The sequence below is a fragment of the Natator depressus genome, chromosome 14, assembly GCF_965152275.1.
Source record: "Natator depressus isolate rNatDep1 chromosome 14, rNatDep2.hap1, whole genome shotgun sequence".
Taxonomy (NCBI): domain Eukaryota; kingdom Metazoa; phylum Chordata; order Testudines; family Cheloniidae; genus Natator; species Natator depressus.
This window is the reverse complement of record NC_134247.1, coordinates 3157753-3170917: the sequence shown is the minus strand read 5'-3', so window position 1 is coordinate 3170917 and position 13165 is coordinate 3157753. Positions and strand designations below refer to the sequence as shown.

Sequence of the window (13165 nt, the reverse complement as noted above, 5' to 3'; positions counted from 1 at the left end):
CCACCCCGCTGCCTTCACTCCCTCCTGCCCTAGCACTGATCCTCTCCCGTCTCTGCTGCACTTGGTACAGAGTCAGAGCTGACAGATCTGGGTCTCTGGGTCTTTGCAGTCCCCTGCAGGGCTAACCTGATTGGATCTCGGCCAACTGCCAGGCAGAGACGAGCGAGCCCAGAGAGATGAGTTCTGCTGAGCTGCCAAAGCAGCGCTTTGCTGGTGCCTGCTGTATTCGGGGCGTGCCGTGTGCTTACAGATGGGCCGGGCCAGCTGCAGGAGCGGGCAGAGCACACGCTGTTCCACCCCGCTGGCCCCTGCCAGGGAGAAGCTCCTTGCTCAGACAGCTTCCATGCGCGGCTGCCCTGCAGCGGGAGGGGGCTGAGCAGCCCAGGTACTCCCGGGTTCTGGCATGGGGCTGCCCTGCGGAGCGCCGTTCATGGACTGGTCGCAAGCCTGGGTGCTGAGAGCCAATCCAGGTTCGTTCTTGTTCACACATCCTCACCAGTAGCAGAGCTAGGAATAGAACCCAGGCGTCCGGGCGCCTGGCCCTGTGCACACACTTGTCTCCACCTGCTCAATTACAACCACCCAAAGGAAGAAATTAATTCTTGTTCCCCTGCTGGGAACTGGGCACCTGCAGCCTTGGCTGCAGGCATGACCACCTGCCCTGGGCACCAGCGTAGCAGGCTGGGCTCTGCCCTGCCAGGGGATTTTATTTGCATACAGATGTCCGGATGCAAACCCCTGCTCTCCCCTCCCTGCCATGAGGGCCCCCCTACCTGACGTGCCAGCCAGGGCCTCACAGAATCACAAGCCAGGCCCCTGGCTTGGCAGCTGATTGGATGCTTTGGCCAGCAGTGGAATTAACAGCCCCAGTCAGTGGAGCGTGAGCACTTCCAAGCAATGCCAGCCAGCAGCTAGGCAGGTGCATTGCGGCTGGGTTGGCGGCAGGGGGAGTTCTGGCAGTGTGTGACTCAGCTGCTCCTCCCCAGAGTGATTTCCCTGCAGCAAGCACTGACTTGCCCTGCCTTTGAGCCACCAGCGCTCACGCTCCCTACCGGCTGGCCGTCTGCTGCCTGATCCTTGTTGCTGGCCTGGCTGACCCACTGCAGCCCTCTTGCCCTGGTACCGTGAGACACGTCCCTGCGGTCTCAGCCGCCTTAAGTGCTTCAGGTGCCCTGCAGGGCCTGGGATGTAGCTGCCTCCCCCTTCCCGCTGCTGTCTGATCCCACCCTTGTGTACTCGGCCCTCTGCAGAGCTGAGCACCCGTCCCCTCTGCTGGAGCTGGGAGCATCCAGCCAGGTGCAGACAGAGCCCCTGTCAAATTCCCACACTGCCCTCACAGTGTGCTGGGCAGGGTCTGCCTAGGGCAGGGGCCCGCCTGGGGTCACATGCTCCTGCCCAGCATGATCTTGTGTTGCAGTAGCGCTTCCCTCTGCTCTGCCTGGGGCTGGGAGCTGCCAGGTGAGGCCTGGCCCAGCACGAGGAGTCCTGGGACAGGCCCTTTGAGCCCCCTCCCGCTGTGGTGCTCCCAGTGCCGGGCGCAGGGGGCTGTCGGCTCACCTGGCTCTAGGCCCTGGCCCTGGCTACTGCTGCCCGGGCATCCAAGCAGCCCAGCCTGCCCCAGCCCTTGGTGGCCTGCCCCAGGGGGGTTAGCCCTGGCGGGTGCAGCTCTCCCTAGTGCCCCATCCCATTGCTGCCCCCCAGGTCTGACGTTCTGGCCTTTTGCTGTCACGGCTGCTCCTGGGTGGGAGCCATGCAGGGCTTCGCCCTTCCAGGCTGGGAACTCCCAGGGGTACCAACCTGTCTGGGCCGCTGTTGATTTTCTAGCCAGACCCTTGGGCTGCGACGGGCAGCACAGCCGTGGGCCGGGGTTGCAATGAACTGCCGGGTGAGGGTGCCCCAAGGGCCCTGGCCGTGCTGGTGCCATGGGCCCCCGCCTGCCAGGAGCTGCTTAGGGAAACAGCCTACCTAGGGTGAGAGGCCCCCAGCGCAGGGCTGTGCCAGGACTAGTTCCTGCAGCCTGGGAGGTGTGAGGGGGGGGCTTGCCCAGCTGTTCCTCCCCTTCCACCCACTCCACTGGACCCTCGGCTGGCCTCGGGTGCTGCGGGGTTAATGGGGCGGGCCTCGCAGCTGCAGTGCGCTCGTCCCCCACTAGAGGGCGGCACAGCCCTCCGGCAGCCAGCCCTCCACCCACCCCCCCGCCGTGTGCTGGATCGTTAACCCCTGCAGTGCCGCAGCGCAGGCTGGGGGCTGAGGTGGCTGCTGCAGTGAACCCAGCAGGACTGCTCCGAGCATCTTGGCAGGGGTGGGGACAGACCCAGATTCTCCCGCTCCCCAGGCACGGCCCCTGCCCGCTGAGTTACAGGAGAATCTCCCTCTGCTGGCAGCCGGGCAGGGGCTAGGACACAGAGCTGAGCAGTTCCCATCCCCCAGCCGAGGGGACCCCCTGGCCCAGGGGCAGCTGATGTGTCCCTCTGCCCTTTGTGGACTGCCTGAGCCCTGCTTCCCGTCCCTGGGGAGCAACCCCAGGGCTGCCTTTTGGGGGACACGGCCTGCCAGGGCCCAAGGCCCCTCGCTCCACCGAGGAGGGGTCCACATGAGGCTCTGCCCAGCTGCTGCAGGCACAGGGAGGAAGAGCGCCTGTGACCTGCTGCAGGCGTCCTTGTTCTTCCTCAGTGTCCACACCATGCAACCGCCTCTGGGGTGTGGGGTGGGAGCAGCAGCCAAGTAGCACAACAGCAGGGCTGGGGAATAGCCCTGCTCCTCCTGCTCCCTGCAGTCTCCAATACCCCCAGCAGGGAAACGAGTGCTCAGAGACAGGGACCCTCCCGCTGCGTGGGGCTCCCTCATGGGGGAGATGGTGCAGGCTGGGGGCAGGAAACAAGGGCTTGGGGTTGGAGGGGCTGGGAGTCAGGACTCCTGCGGTCTGTTCTGGCCTGACCCAGCCCTCCCAACCCCACCCCCAGCTCTGCCAGTGCCCCTCAAGCCCAACCCACAGCCCTGGCCAGGTCCTGGGCCGCAACTGCTCGCCGAGTCCCACCCAACTCACTTCACTTGTGACCTTTGGGACCTGGCTGGGTAGGCAAACGCACTAACCGCGGGGCACTATGGGCCCTGCCCTGTATTCCCCACCCCCGCATCCTGCACTCCCCACACATCCCCTGCCCCCATCCTGGCTCAGAGTGTGAAGCTGGCTCTGGCCACCCAAGGGAGGGGGCGGGGGGCTTTGTTTGTGGAAAGAGAGCCTGGAGGGGGTCTCCTTCCACAAACAAAGTCCCCCCCCCCAGCCATTTCCCTCTGCCATTTCCCTCTGACCCGCTGGCTTCCGCCTGCTGTTCCCACACATCCCTTATCCCAGCCAGCTGCCAGGATGGGGGGGGAGGGAGCACCAGCTGGGCCTCCAGTGCACTGGACCTGGTGCTCCCCAGCTGCCCCCCATAACCTCTGCCCTGGTGACAACTCAGGGCCCCCAGCCCCCTGATGAAGGTTGGGAGCAGCCAAGGGTGCAGGGTGTCTGAGGGGAGCCTGGGGCTGGGCTAGCAGGGGGCACTGGGGGAGCTGGGGGAGGAGAGCCGGGGGGGGTTTAGCAGGGGGCAGTGACAGAGCTGGGGAGGGAGAGCCCGGGGACAGGGCTAGCAGGGGGCACTGGGGGAGCTGGGGAGGGAGGGCCGGGGGATCTAGCAGGGGGCAGTGGCGGAGCTGGGGAGGGAGAGCCCGGGGGCGGGGCTAGCAGGGGGCACTGGCAGAGCTGGGGAGGGAGCGCCCGGGGGGGGGCTAGCCGGGGCGTGTTTGCTTGGCCTGCTGGGGGAGCTGCTCCAGTTGACACATCTCCCCAGGTCTTTGCTTAGCAGGTGAAATGCTGAGTTCCCCGCCCATACCCAGGAGGGGCAGCGCCCCCTGCCATCCCTGCACCGCCCCCCCCACCTGGGGTTGCCCCACGCAGGGACCCCAAGAGCCCTGTTCTGACCAGATCCCATTCCCTGGTGCCAGCTGAGCGAGGGGGTGGGCTGGGGAACATCCCCGGTGGCACCCGGATGAGCCCACGCTGCCCTCTGCGCCCGGGGCCCAGACAGGGCAGTGAGGCCCCTGCATTTCCAGCTCCCCGGCACCAGCAGCTGCGGATCCAAGTGGGGCCCAGACCAGGAGACGCCCTGGCTGGGAGAGGTCAGGTCAGGATCCCTCCTGCCTGACCCTGCAGGAAGCCTGGTGCCCGTAGCCTTCCCCAGCATGGCCACGGCACCGCGTGGGACACCATAGCCCAGCGCCCGGGCCACATGCTGCCAGGGGCCTCCCAGTGCCACCCTGGCCGGAGCCTGCTCTGCACGGGTGCCACGTGCAGACTGGGTTGCAGCCACCTCTGGGCTGGAACGACTATGCCAGTTCCTGCCCCCGGGCCCGGAGGGCGGGCAGCCCTGGCAGCGGGTGGGGTGGGCTCACCTGAGGCAGCAGGACATGCCTGGTATGGCCAGCTCCCAGCAGCTGCATAGCTGGGATTCCTCGGGCAGGGTTCATTCTGCCCACATGCCCAGGGACTGCTCCATGCCTGGGCTCCACTCCCACCCCACAGCCCCCCCCAGACCCTCTCCAGCCCCTTTCCCCCCCAGCCCTCATTCCGCTCTGCAGCACTTCCTCCTCCCGCACCCGCTCCAGCTCCTTCCCCCCAGTCTCCTTCCTCTGCAGCCCCGATCCCCAGCCCCCACTCTCCAGGCATGGCTGGCAAATGTGCTCTAGGGAAGCAGGGCCTGGGGAGAGCAGGGCAGGGAGGGGTCCGGCAGGGAGCCCCATGCCCAGGGGCTGAGTGAGTGGCAGGCAGCTCCATTGCCTGTCCCCCATCCCTCCCCAGAGCCCAGCCCGGGCAATGTCTTGGGGGGCCTGGTGCCAGCCCGCCCAGATGTGGTTCTGTGGCTCAGTGGCACTCAGGCCACGGGCACGGGCGGGGCCCCCTTGTCCCAGGATGGTGTCAGCCGGCCCGGTGCCGGGGGCCCTCCGGGGCGCTGCTGGTGAAGGAAGACGAGCGACCCTCCCCAGTGTGCAACTCAACTGGATTTTAATGAGCTCAGTGAGGAGGGGCGGAGGGTGGGGGTGCAGCCATGTTGGGGTGGGGGGGGGCACGGGCGGCGCTAACACCGGACATCTACCATGTCAATCTTTTGCAAGCCCCTACCAGCCAGCCCACCCCAACACGGCTGCCTAGCGGGGAGGGGGGGGACACGCCCCCTTGTGCTCCTGTCCCTGCCCCGCAGCAGGTGAGAGTCCAGCAGGGGTCGCTGTGCTGACGCCTCCCGCCCCCCGCGTGCCGAGCCGACTTAGCTAGCGCGGGCCCTAGGGGTCTATGCACCGTGGGCGGGGGGCCGGGCTCAGTACTCCCAGAGCGTGGCGCGGTGCAGGGACTCGGCGTCGGCGCGCAGGGTGCCGGCCAGGTCCCCCCGCAGGTATTTGCCGTTCTTCCCCCGGATGGCCACGCGGCCGCGCTCCCGGAACTCGAAGACGAAATCCTCGGCCATCTCGCCGTCGCTGCAGATGGCACCGCTGCTGGCGACGTGCCAGAACTTGCCGCCAAGGCCTGGGGAGAGAGCGGAGGGGGTGGGTGAGGGCAGGGCCCCGCCGGGCCACGCCCGCCCCCTCTCCCCTGCCCGGCCCGGCACTCACCCCGGATGTGGTAGGCCCCGTCGCTGAAGAGCAGCTGGAAGACGTCGTAGGTGGCCCGGTTGGCGTCCAGCAGGTTGGAGCCGCGGTGGCAGCAGACGAAGCCGTGGTCGCCCCGCAGCACCAGGATGGGCCGGTTAATCAGCTTGAGGACGAACTCCTCGTCTTCCCCTGGGGAGCGCGGCAGGGCTGTGGGCAGCGGCTCGTGGGGCAGCCCTGCCCAGCGGGGCCACAGCCACCCCCCCCCCCGCTGGGCACCAGGCAGCCCCTGCTCTCCCCAGTAGCCCTGCCCCGTGACAGCCCGGGGGACGTCACCCTCCATTGGGGGAGCAGCGCCTGGGGCTCGCTGACACAGGGTGGGCGTCGCAGCTGCAAACCCCTTCTCACTCACTGCTCCCCAGCAACGCTGCCCTCGGCCTGGCCCCGCAGGTGCTGAGCCCCAGGCTCGGGGGATGCGGCAGGGCCTCCTGCTGCCCCCCGGCTGAGGCGGGACTTACCAACGGAGTCGCTAACTGCGGCCAGCTGCCCGTTCTTCTTGGCGCAGATGTACTTGCCGTTGCTGGCCTTGAGGGCCACCCGCCGGCCGCGCCACTCGATGTCGAACATGGTGTTGGCGGCACTGGGGGGGCAAGCGAGACAGGCCGAATCAGATACAGGCTCCGGAAGGGGAAGCTTGGGCAGGGCAGGGGGCACCAAGCAGGTACCCGCCAGAAGGTGCCAGCACCTGCCCCCAGCAGAGTGCTCCAGCAGCCAGAGACCCCAGTGAGTTTTACAGCCTGATCCCAGCTCCCCTGATGTGTGCTCTGCCACTCAGTCCCCCAGGGCTGGCCCCGGGCCTGATTCTCCCTTTGTCCTGCTGGTGCCCCTGCCCCTGGTGCCCTTGCTCCTGGCACAGGAGCCTTGCTGTGGCCCCAGAGCTGGGGCTGTGGTGCTGGCCAGCTGAGCGCTGCAGTCGGGCCGAGTGTGCCTGGGGAGCGAGTGGGATGGTGCGCGTACTCACACGCTGGTGGCAGTGACCTGGATGCCCCCGTGGGACACCAGGGTCCAGGAGCTGCCCGCGTTGGAGTGGAAGATGCACTTCTTGGTCTCTCTGTCAATTTGCATCTGGAAGGTCTCGTGGGTCATCTCCTCATCCTGGTTGGCCGAGACGTTGACACCTGCAGGGAATGGGGAGGGCGTGGGGCGAGGCTGGGGGTCAGGACTGAGGGGCACAGGCAGAGCTGGGGGGAGGCAGAGCCCAGGGCTGGGCTAGCAGGGGCTGCGAGTCAGGATTAATAGAGGACAAGGATGTGGCTTTTTGGCCCATCCCCTGCTCCTATGGATGCATGGCCCCTTCTCCCCAAGGTCTCGCTGGCATTGGGTAGCTGCTCAGGCCGGAGGGGCACTGGGGAGCCCCCCAGCACCCCTGCATGGCACCTGCCAGGAGCCAGCGTTGCCAGCCCCTGCTGTCAGGGCATGCACCCGGGTCAGCAGAGCATGGCTGACTGCTCAGGTCACGGAGCCCTAATTCCCTTTGTCACAGCCCGGCCACACCCCGCTCACCCCTCATTTCCGCTGGGCGAGCAGCTGATCTGCGGGCACCCCCCCCCCTCGCCCAGCAAATCCTCCCAAACAATCGGCGCTAATTGGGCTCATTAACCTGATTGCTGTTGTTTCCATCTGCTTAGCGATTCAGAAACACAAACCCCCTATTTATAACTCAGTCCTCAGCATCACCTGCACATAAGCCGCTTGGGCCATGCGCAGCCGCTGCCTGCTGCCTGCTGCCTGCTGGCTGCATGGGGCAGCCCCACGGCCCCAAACCCGGGCGCTCCACGGGGTGCCCATCAGCCCCCCCGTCTGTGCCCGAGAGAGCCACCGGCTCAGCCTGCAGCCAGGGGGTTGTGGGCCCTGCCCCCAGGAGGCGTTTGTGGTTTATAAGGTGAGCTGGGGCAGGGGGCACAGGGCGCGCTGGGGTTGGTTTATAGAGGCCAGCCCAGGGTGAGACAATGGCTGGCTTCTGCACCCCGGGAGATTGCTGGGTCTCCCCTCACCAGTGTCCTGAATTTGGTGGGTCTCCCTCCAGCGCCAGCTTTTCGTCCCACGCACAACGTCTCCGCCAGGCCGTGCAGCGCGGCTCGCCGGAGGGGTTCAGGGAGACCTATGCTCTCTCACACACACCCCCATGTGTGCACGCCCCCACACCCCCATGTGTACACATGCACCCAGACACATACCCCCCCCCCAGACCCATGGTCACACGCGCACAGACACACCCCCCATGTGTGCGCACCCCCACACCCCTCATGCTCACCCCCCCGCGTACACATGCACACAGACCCCCCACACGTACACACACACCCCCACGCACCCACCCCCATGGGCAGACACACGCTGACCCTGACACACACCCTCAGATCCATGCTCTCTCACACACCCAGACTCACGTGTACACACACCCACACCCCCTGTGCACGCACACCCAGACTCCTGCTCTCACCCCCCGCCCCCGCAGCACCTCCCTCTCCCCCCGCGGCGCGCAGGCCGGGTTGGGGGACCGGGTTACTATGGCAACGGAGCAGCGAGCAAAGCCCCTCGGCGGAGGGAGTGTCGCCCGCTCCCACCTCTTCCCCGTCGGGCCCATATGGCCCAGCCCGACTCACCGGGCGGGGGGAGGAGGCGGCTCGGCGCAAAGGGAGGCAGGCACTGGGCAGCCCCCGTGTCTCCTTCACTGGCAGGGAGGGTGGGGCTGGAGGGGCAGCCCCCCCAATTGGGCATGGTCCCCCCAAGACCCCCTGGCAGCGCTGTTGCCATGGGGTGGGCAAGCCCAGCGGCTGCAGGCTGACACAGCCCGGAAGGGGGGCTGTGAACGTGGGTGGAGCAGGGGGCTAGTTCACCCTTAATTCTCCCAGCCTCTCCTAGGCTGGGGCCCCTGTGGGGGCTGTGGGGGGATCAGGCCTTGGCTCGGAGACCAGGGGGCCTGCCCCATGCTGCCCCCCCTCCCACAAGCTCCCTTGAAATCCGCCAGGGATGGGCCTGAGCCATGGCTGCCACGGGGGAGCCAGCCCATGTCCCGGACACATCCGCTCTGACCTCCCCCCCGCCCCGCAAACCGCGGGAACCCCAGCACCATCCTTCGCCTCCACGGGCCACGGTGCCCCAAGGGAAGCCCCTGTTCTCCCCCCACCCCCCGACAGGGGAAGTGGAGGCAACACTCAGCTCCACAGCACCCGGGTTGCAGGTCTGGGGCACGTTCTCCAGGTCCACAACACACGAGCTTCACCCCAACACGCAGCTGGGCCCAGGAGACACCGGCCCCTCCTGGGATGGACGCTCTCTGCCATTGCCAGTGGTCGAAGCTGTGTGTGGAAATCTGCTCTCTGACGGGCTTTTCTCACTGGCACGCAGAGTCTGCTTTGTTATCGTAGGGTTGCACACTAGCCTGGGGCCTGTACACCCTGCTTTGTTATCGTAGGGTTGCACACTAGCACTGGGCTGTGCACGCTGGTTTGTTACTGTAGGGTTGCTGGTGAAGCAGTTTACAATTTGCTGGCTTTCTGACATCCAGAAGCCATCTCCTCTGCTGAGCTGCATGGGCTGGGCCACCAGATACAGCCGAGAGCCACGGCCAGCCCTGCCCTGTCTCGCCTCACCTCCTTTCCGGCTCTCAGAGACCCGGGACCCGGCTGGGTTTGGCCAAGCACCCATCTGCAGGAGTTTGGGCAGGAGAGAGGTGAAAGGCCTGTGGTGGCCTCCAGCCGGCACTAACTTGGGCAAGTGTAGCCCACGTTCACACGGGACAGCCGGCAACCCAGGGCCGGGCACCGCTCGCTCCAGCTCCTGGAAGGGAAAGAACCAGCTTGGGGGGCCTCCTTTGCATTCTCTTACCCAGAATGCCTTTCGGCTTGCCAGGGCTGGGCTCTGGAGAGGACCGGCAGGGGCTCTGCATCGCCCGTGCATGCAGGGAGCTGCTCTGCAGAGAGAAAAGTCTCCTGCTTTGCTGAAGACGCTGCCCCTGGAATGCCTGTAGCTGGTCCCAGGCACTGGCCGGCAGACCCTGGGAGTAACAACAGCAGCTGCACCGGTGAGGATTGCAGGCATGGGGCTGCCGTGCGTGGAAAGTGACTGCCAGCAGGACCCTCGTCTGTTCCCCTGGAAACCACAGTCTGCACCTGGCCAGGTGTCTTGGGCCTGGCTCTGGCGCTGGAGAAAGACTATGAGCTGAGGTGGGCTCTGGGACTGGCAGGATGCTGAGTTAGACGGGTCACCGATCTGGTAAGGCCTGGCTAAAATTCATATGCCTGGAGCCTCTCCGTGGGACGTGCCATGGACAGAGGGATTAGTTAGAGGGTGTGATGGATACCAGGCAAAAGCACCCGCTGGGCTGATCCCGCGTGGGAGGAGAGAACAGCACGCTCCTCAGGACTGATGGTCTCCAGGTGCAGCAGGGAGCGAGCTGGGTCATTTCCTGGTGGCCCAGGGATGTGGTTTATTGAAGAACCTACTGGTGTCCCCCACCCCACCATGCGGCGCAGGTGCCAGCCAGAGGGGCTGCTCATGACAAGAGAGACGGCAGGCAGAGCCCCTCTGAGCAAACACGGCGCGGGCCGCAGAACGCAGCCAAGGAGCGCAGCTGGAGAAAGGGTGAGTGTCAGCCCCCTCCAGCCAGCCCCACAGCAGGGCTGACTGGGAATCTGACCCTGGGGGGGCTGGGCCCGAGCATGGGCTGCCAGTGTGAGTGGGGCGCGCCCCCAGCCCAGACAGAGGGAGCCCAGGAAGGGCTGGGGAGTGCACTTGAAATGCCACCGTGAAAAGGAGGTGGGTGGGGAAAGGGGGAGGAGCCAGGAGAGCCTTGACCAGGCGGCCCCGGAGCTGCACGAGCCCAGAGGGCCCGGTGCCCCCGGCGGGTCCCTCCAAGCCGGCTTGGCTGAAGAGCCATTGCAGCAGGCAGGGCGGCACCCAGGAAGCAGGATCCCCCGGTTCTAGGTGCTCAGGTGTATGGGGCCAGGGCACCCTCCGCCCCCCACTTCTACGGATCGTTGGCACAGACTCTGCTGGCATCTCTAGAGGGGGGCTGCCCATGGGGAGGGAAGGGAGCAAAGGGAGGGTCACTTACCTTGCCGGACGGAGACGTATCGGCCATTGGACGCCAGGAAACACACTTGCGGGTGGCTCTCCTCCAGATCAAAGAGTTCGTCCTTGCCCGGCTTGGAGCTCCTCCCGGCCTTCAGGGTGCCCGTGGGCCCCATGGGCGCCAGGTACTTCCCGTCGCAGTCCTTGAAAGCCAGCTTCCCTGCCTTGAACTCCAGGGTGTAGCCGGTGCGCGGGCCGGGCTCCGGCACCAGGGCGCCGTCGCTGCGCAGGTACCGGTTGTCGCAGGCCCTCAGGCAGTACCGCTGGCTCTGGAAGGTGAGGGTGATGAGCGCGTCCACGCCCCAGGGGATGTTGCTGTCGGTGGAGATCTCGTCCTCCAGGGCGCTCAGGTGCGCGTACCGCCTCCGGCTGACGCTCAGCAGGTTGGCCTGCGGGTGGATGGCCAGGTGGACGGTCCACAGCTCGGCCTCGGTGACGGCCTGGGCGAAGCACGACAGCCTGTCTTCCGCGCCCCCGAAGAAGCGCTTGTGGGGCTGAGACTGCAGCGCCCAGCGCCCATCCGACTGGGTGGCAATAGCAAAGCGCCCGTCTCTGCCCGGCTTCTCGGCTTCGCACGACACCTTCCCGTCCTTGTCAGCGGCCAGGTACCTGCCCAGGTGGCTTCTCAGGAAGACCACGGAGCTGTCGGCCTCGTCCTGCTCCAGGCTCCATATCTGCTTCTTCTTCAGGCTAGGTGCCGAGGCGTTGACCTTGTAGCCAAAGCTCTCGGCCGTCAGGTAGCGGTTCTGGCAGTTGATCAAGCCGAACTGTATCTTCAAGACCTGGTGGATCCCGTTGGTTGGCATCTTCGGCCGGGTCCCGGGGAGTGGGGCGCGAGTCGAGGTTCTCCCAGCCCCGCTGAGGACACCGGCGGGTGCGCGCGCACACTCGCTCCCACGCGCAGCCGGCCCCGGGCAGACCTGGACTCGAGCGCAGAGCCTCAGGCCGAGCCGCGCTGACGTGCCGCTGGCCCGGTTCCTGGTCGCTCTCCGCCGGGCGCAGCCTCGCTTGCCTTCATCTAACCTGCAGCCCGGAATGCCAGCCTCGTCTGGACGGCTGGCCCCGCAGCCGGCACCCCTGCACGGCCGCTCCGGCTGACCTCTCCCGCTCCGGCGCGCCGGGGGGTGCAGACCAGGAAAGGCGCGGGCTTAGGCACTGCAGCCTGGGTTAATGAGACCCAGCTAGGATTACAGAGCGCGCCTGGATGTCACTGGGCTCCGAGCCCTCGGTAGCCAATAGTGGGGCTTGTGCTGACACAAGCGAGGGAGTTGATGCGGGAGACAATGAGCCGTTGATGGAGCCTCTCCTCCGGGGTTCGGCGCCGCTGGGCCAGCCTCGCAGGCTGTGCACCGTTCCACTGGGGCTGGGGCCGCGGCTGATGTCTGCGTCCCTGACCCCCTCCACGGCCGGCGAGCTCTTCCCCTTGCGGCAGGTTCTGCCTCCTTCCTCTGTGCCGCCGAGTCTCAGGTGGCAAACTTGGGCCGCAACCCGATCCGCTCCTGCCGGGGCCGAGCAGCCTTCCCGTGGGCACCCGGCCAGAGTTACGGGCGTCTCTGATTCGGCAGGAGGTCACCTCCAGCCGCACGCTGGCCCAGCCACTAAGCTCCTTAACAATTAGCCCGGCCTCTTGATTAGTTTAAACCGTTTATCCCTCTTTGGGCCTCTGGCCTCCATCTGTCCTGCAACCCCTGCTGCTCCAAATCCTCCCCCGGCCCCGGCGGCCCCCAGGAAGGATCCCGGCGCTGCCCCGTGGCCGAGTCATGAGCGCAGGGGACCAGTCCCACAAAGCGCTCCACCTGGCTCAGTGCAGCTAGTACCCCGGGGGACAGTCACCCCAGCACGGGGGCCATGGGGGCAGGGGCGAGGGGGCTCGCAGGCAGCATGCTGGAGAGGAGTTGGCAATGGGACATATTGATGCCCTAGGTCAGGGCTGGCGGGGCTGCCATCCTGGGGCAGGGGGGAGGGCCCGTCTCTGTGGCCCTGGGGTGTGAGCCCAGCTGGGCCATTGCCCCCATCTGGCAGCTGGGTAGAGCCTGACAGCCCGGGGGGGCGCATGGCGTGGGGCGGGAATTGGAGAAGGAGTGGCCAAAGGGCCCACGGCCAGGCAATGAGGAAAGAGCTGGGGGGAGAGAAGGGGTGGGGGTGGGGGTGGGGATGGGGTGGCAGGCAGCAGGGTCTGAATGGGGAGGAGGGTGGCCCATGGGGGAATGGGATGAAGCCAAGCCAGGGGGCTTGCGCTCCGGCCAGGCCTGGCTGTCCCTGGCCCTGTGGGTCGCTCACCCGGACTCTGTGGATGCGAGTCCCGGCTGGCGCACACAGTGGGCTGGGCCAGCTCACCCCTCAGCGCTGACCCCAGAGGCAGGGCCAGGGCGTCTCGGCAGGGAAATGCTGGCAGCCCCCTGGGTTGGGG

At 66.7% G+C, this 13165-nt stretch overlaps 1 protein-coding gene across 1 annotated transcript; it reads right to left on the bottom strand.

The window, feature by feature from the left end:
* Positions 1-5114: 5114 nt before the first annotated feature.
* FSCN2 (fascin actin-bundling protein 2, retinal) lies at positions 5115-12298 on the bottom strand. Its single transcript, XM_074970814.1, has 5 exons — positions 10739-12298; positions 6644-6800; positions 6141-6262; positions 5647-5814; positions 5115-5560 (listed from the first exon to the last, which is right to left on the bottom strand). Exons 1-5 carry the CDS (start codon positions 11559-11561, stop codon positions 5355-5357), a joined length of 1476 nt encoding a protein of 491 aa, XP_074826915.1. The 5' UTR covers positions 11562-12298; the 3' UTR covers positions 5115-5354.
* Positions 12299-13165: the final 867 nt, after the last annotated feature.

Coding starts and splice junctions, on each gene's coding strand:
- FSCN2 (XM_074970814.1), bottom strand. CDS start 11,561: ATGCCAACCAACGGGATCCACCAGGTCTTGAAGATACAGTTCGGCTTG. Junction 6,801..10,738: donor ATACGTCTCCGTCCGGCAAG/GTAAGTGACCCT, acceptor CATTCCCTGCAG/GTGTCAACGTCTCGGCCAAC. Junction 5,561..5,646: donor CGGGGCCTACCACATCCGGG/GTGAGTGCCGGG, acceptor CTCTCTCCCCAG/GCCTTGGCGGCAAGTTCTGG.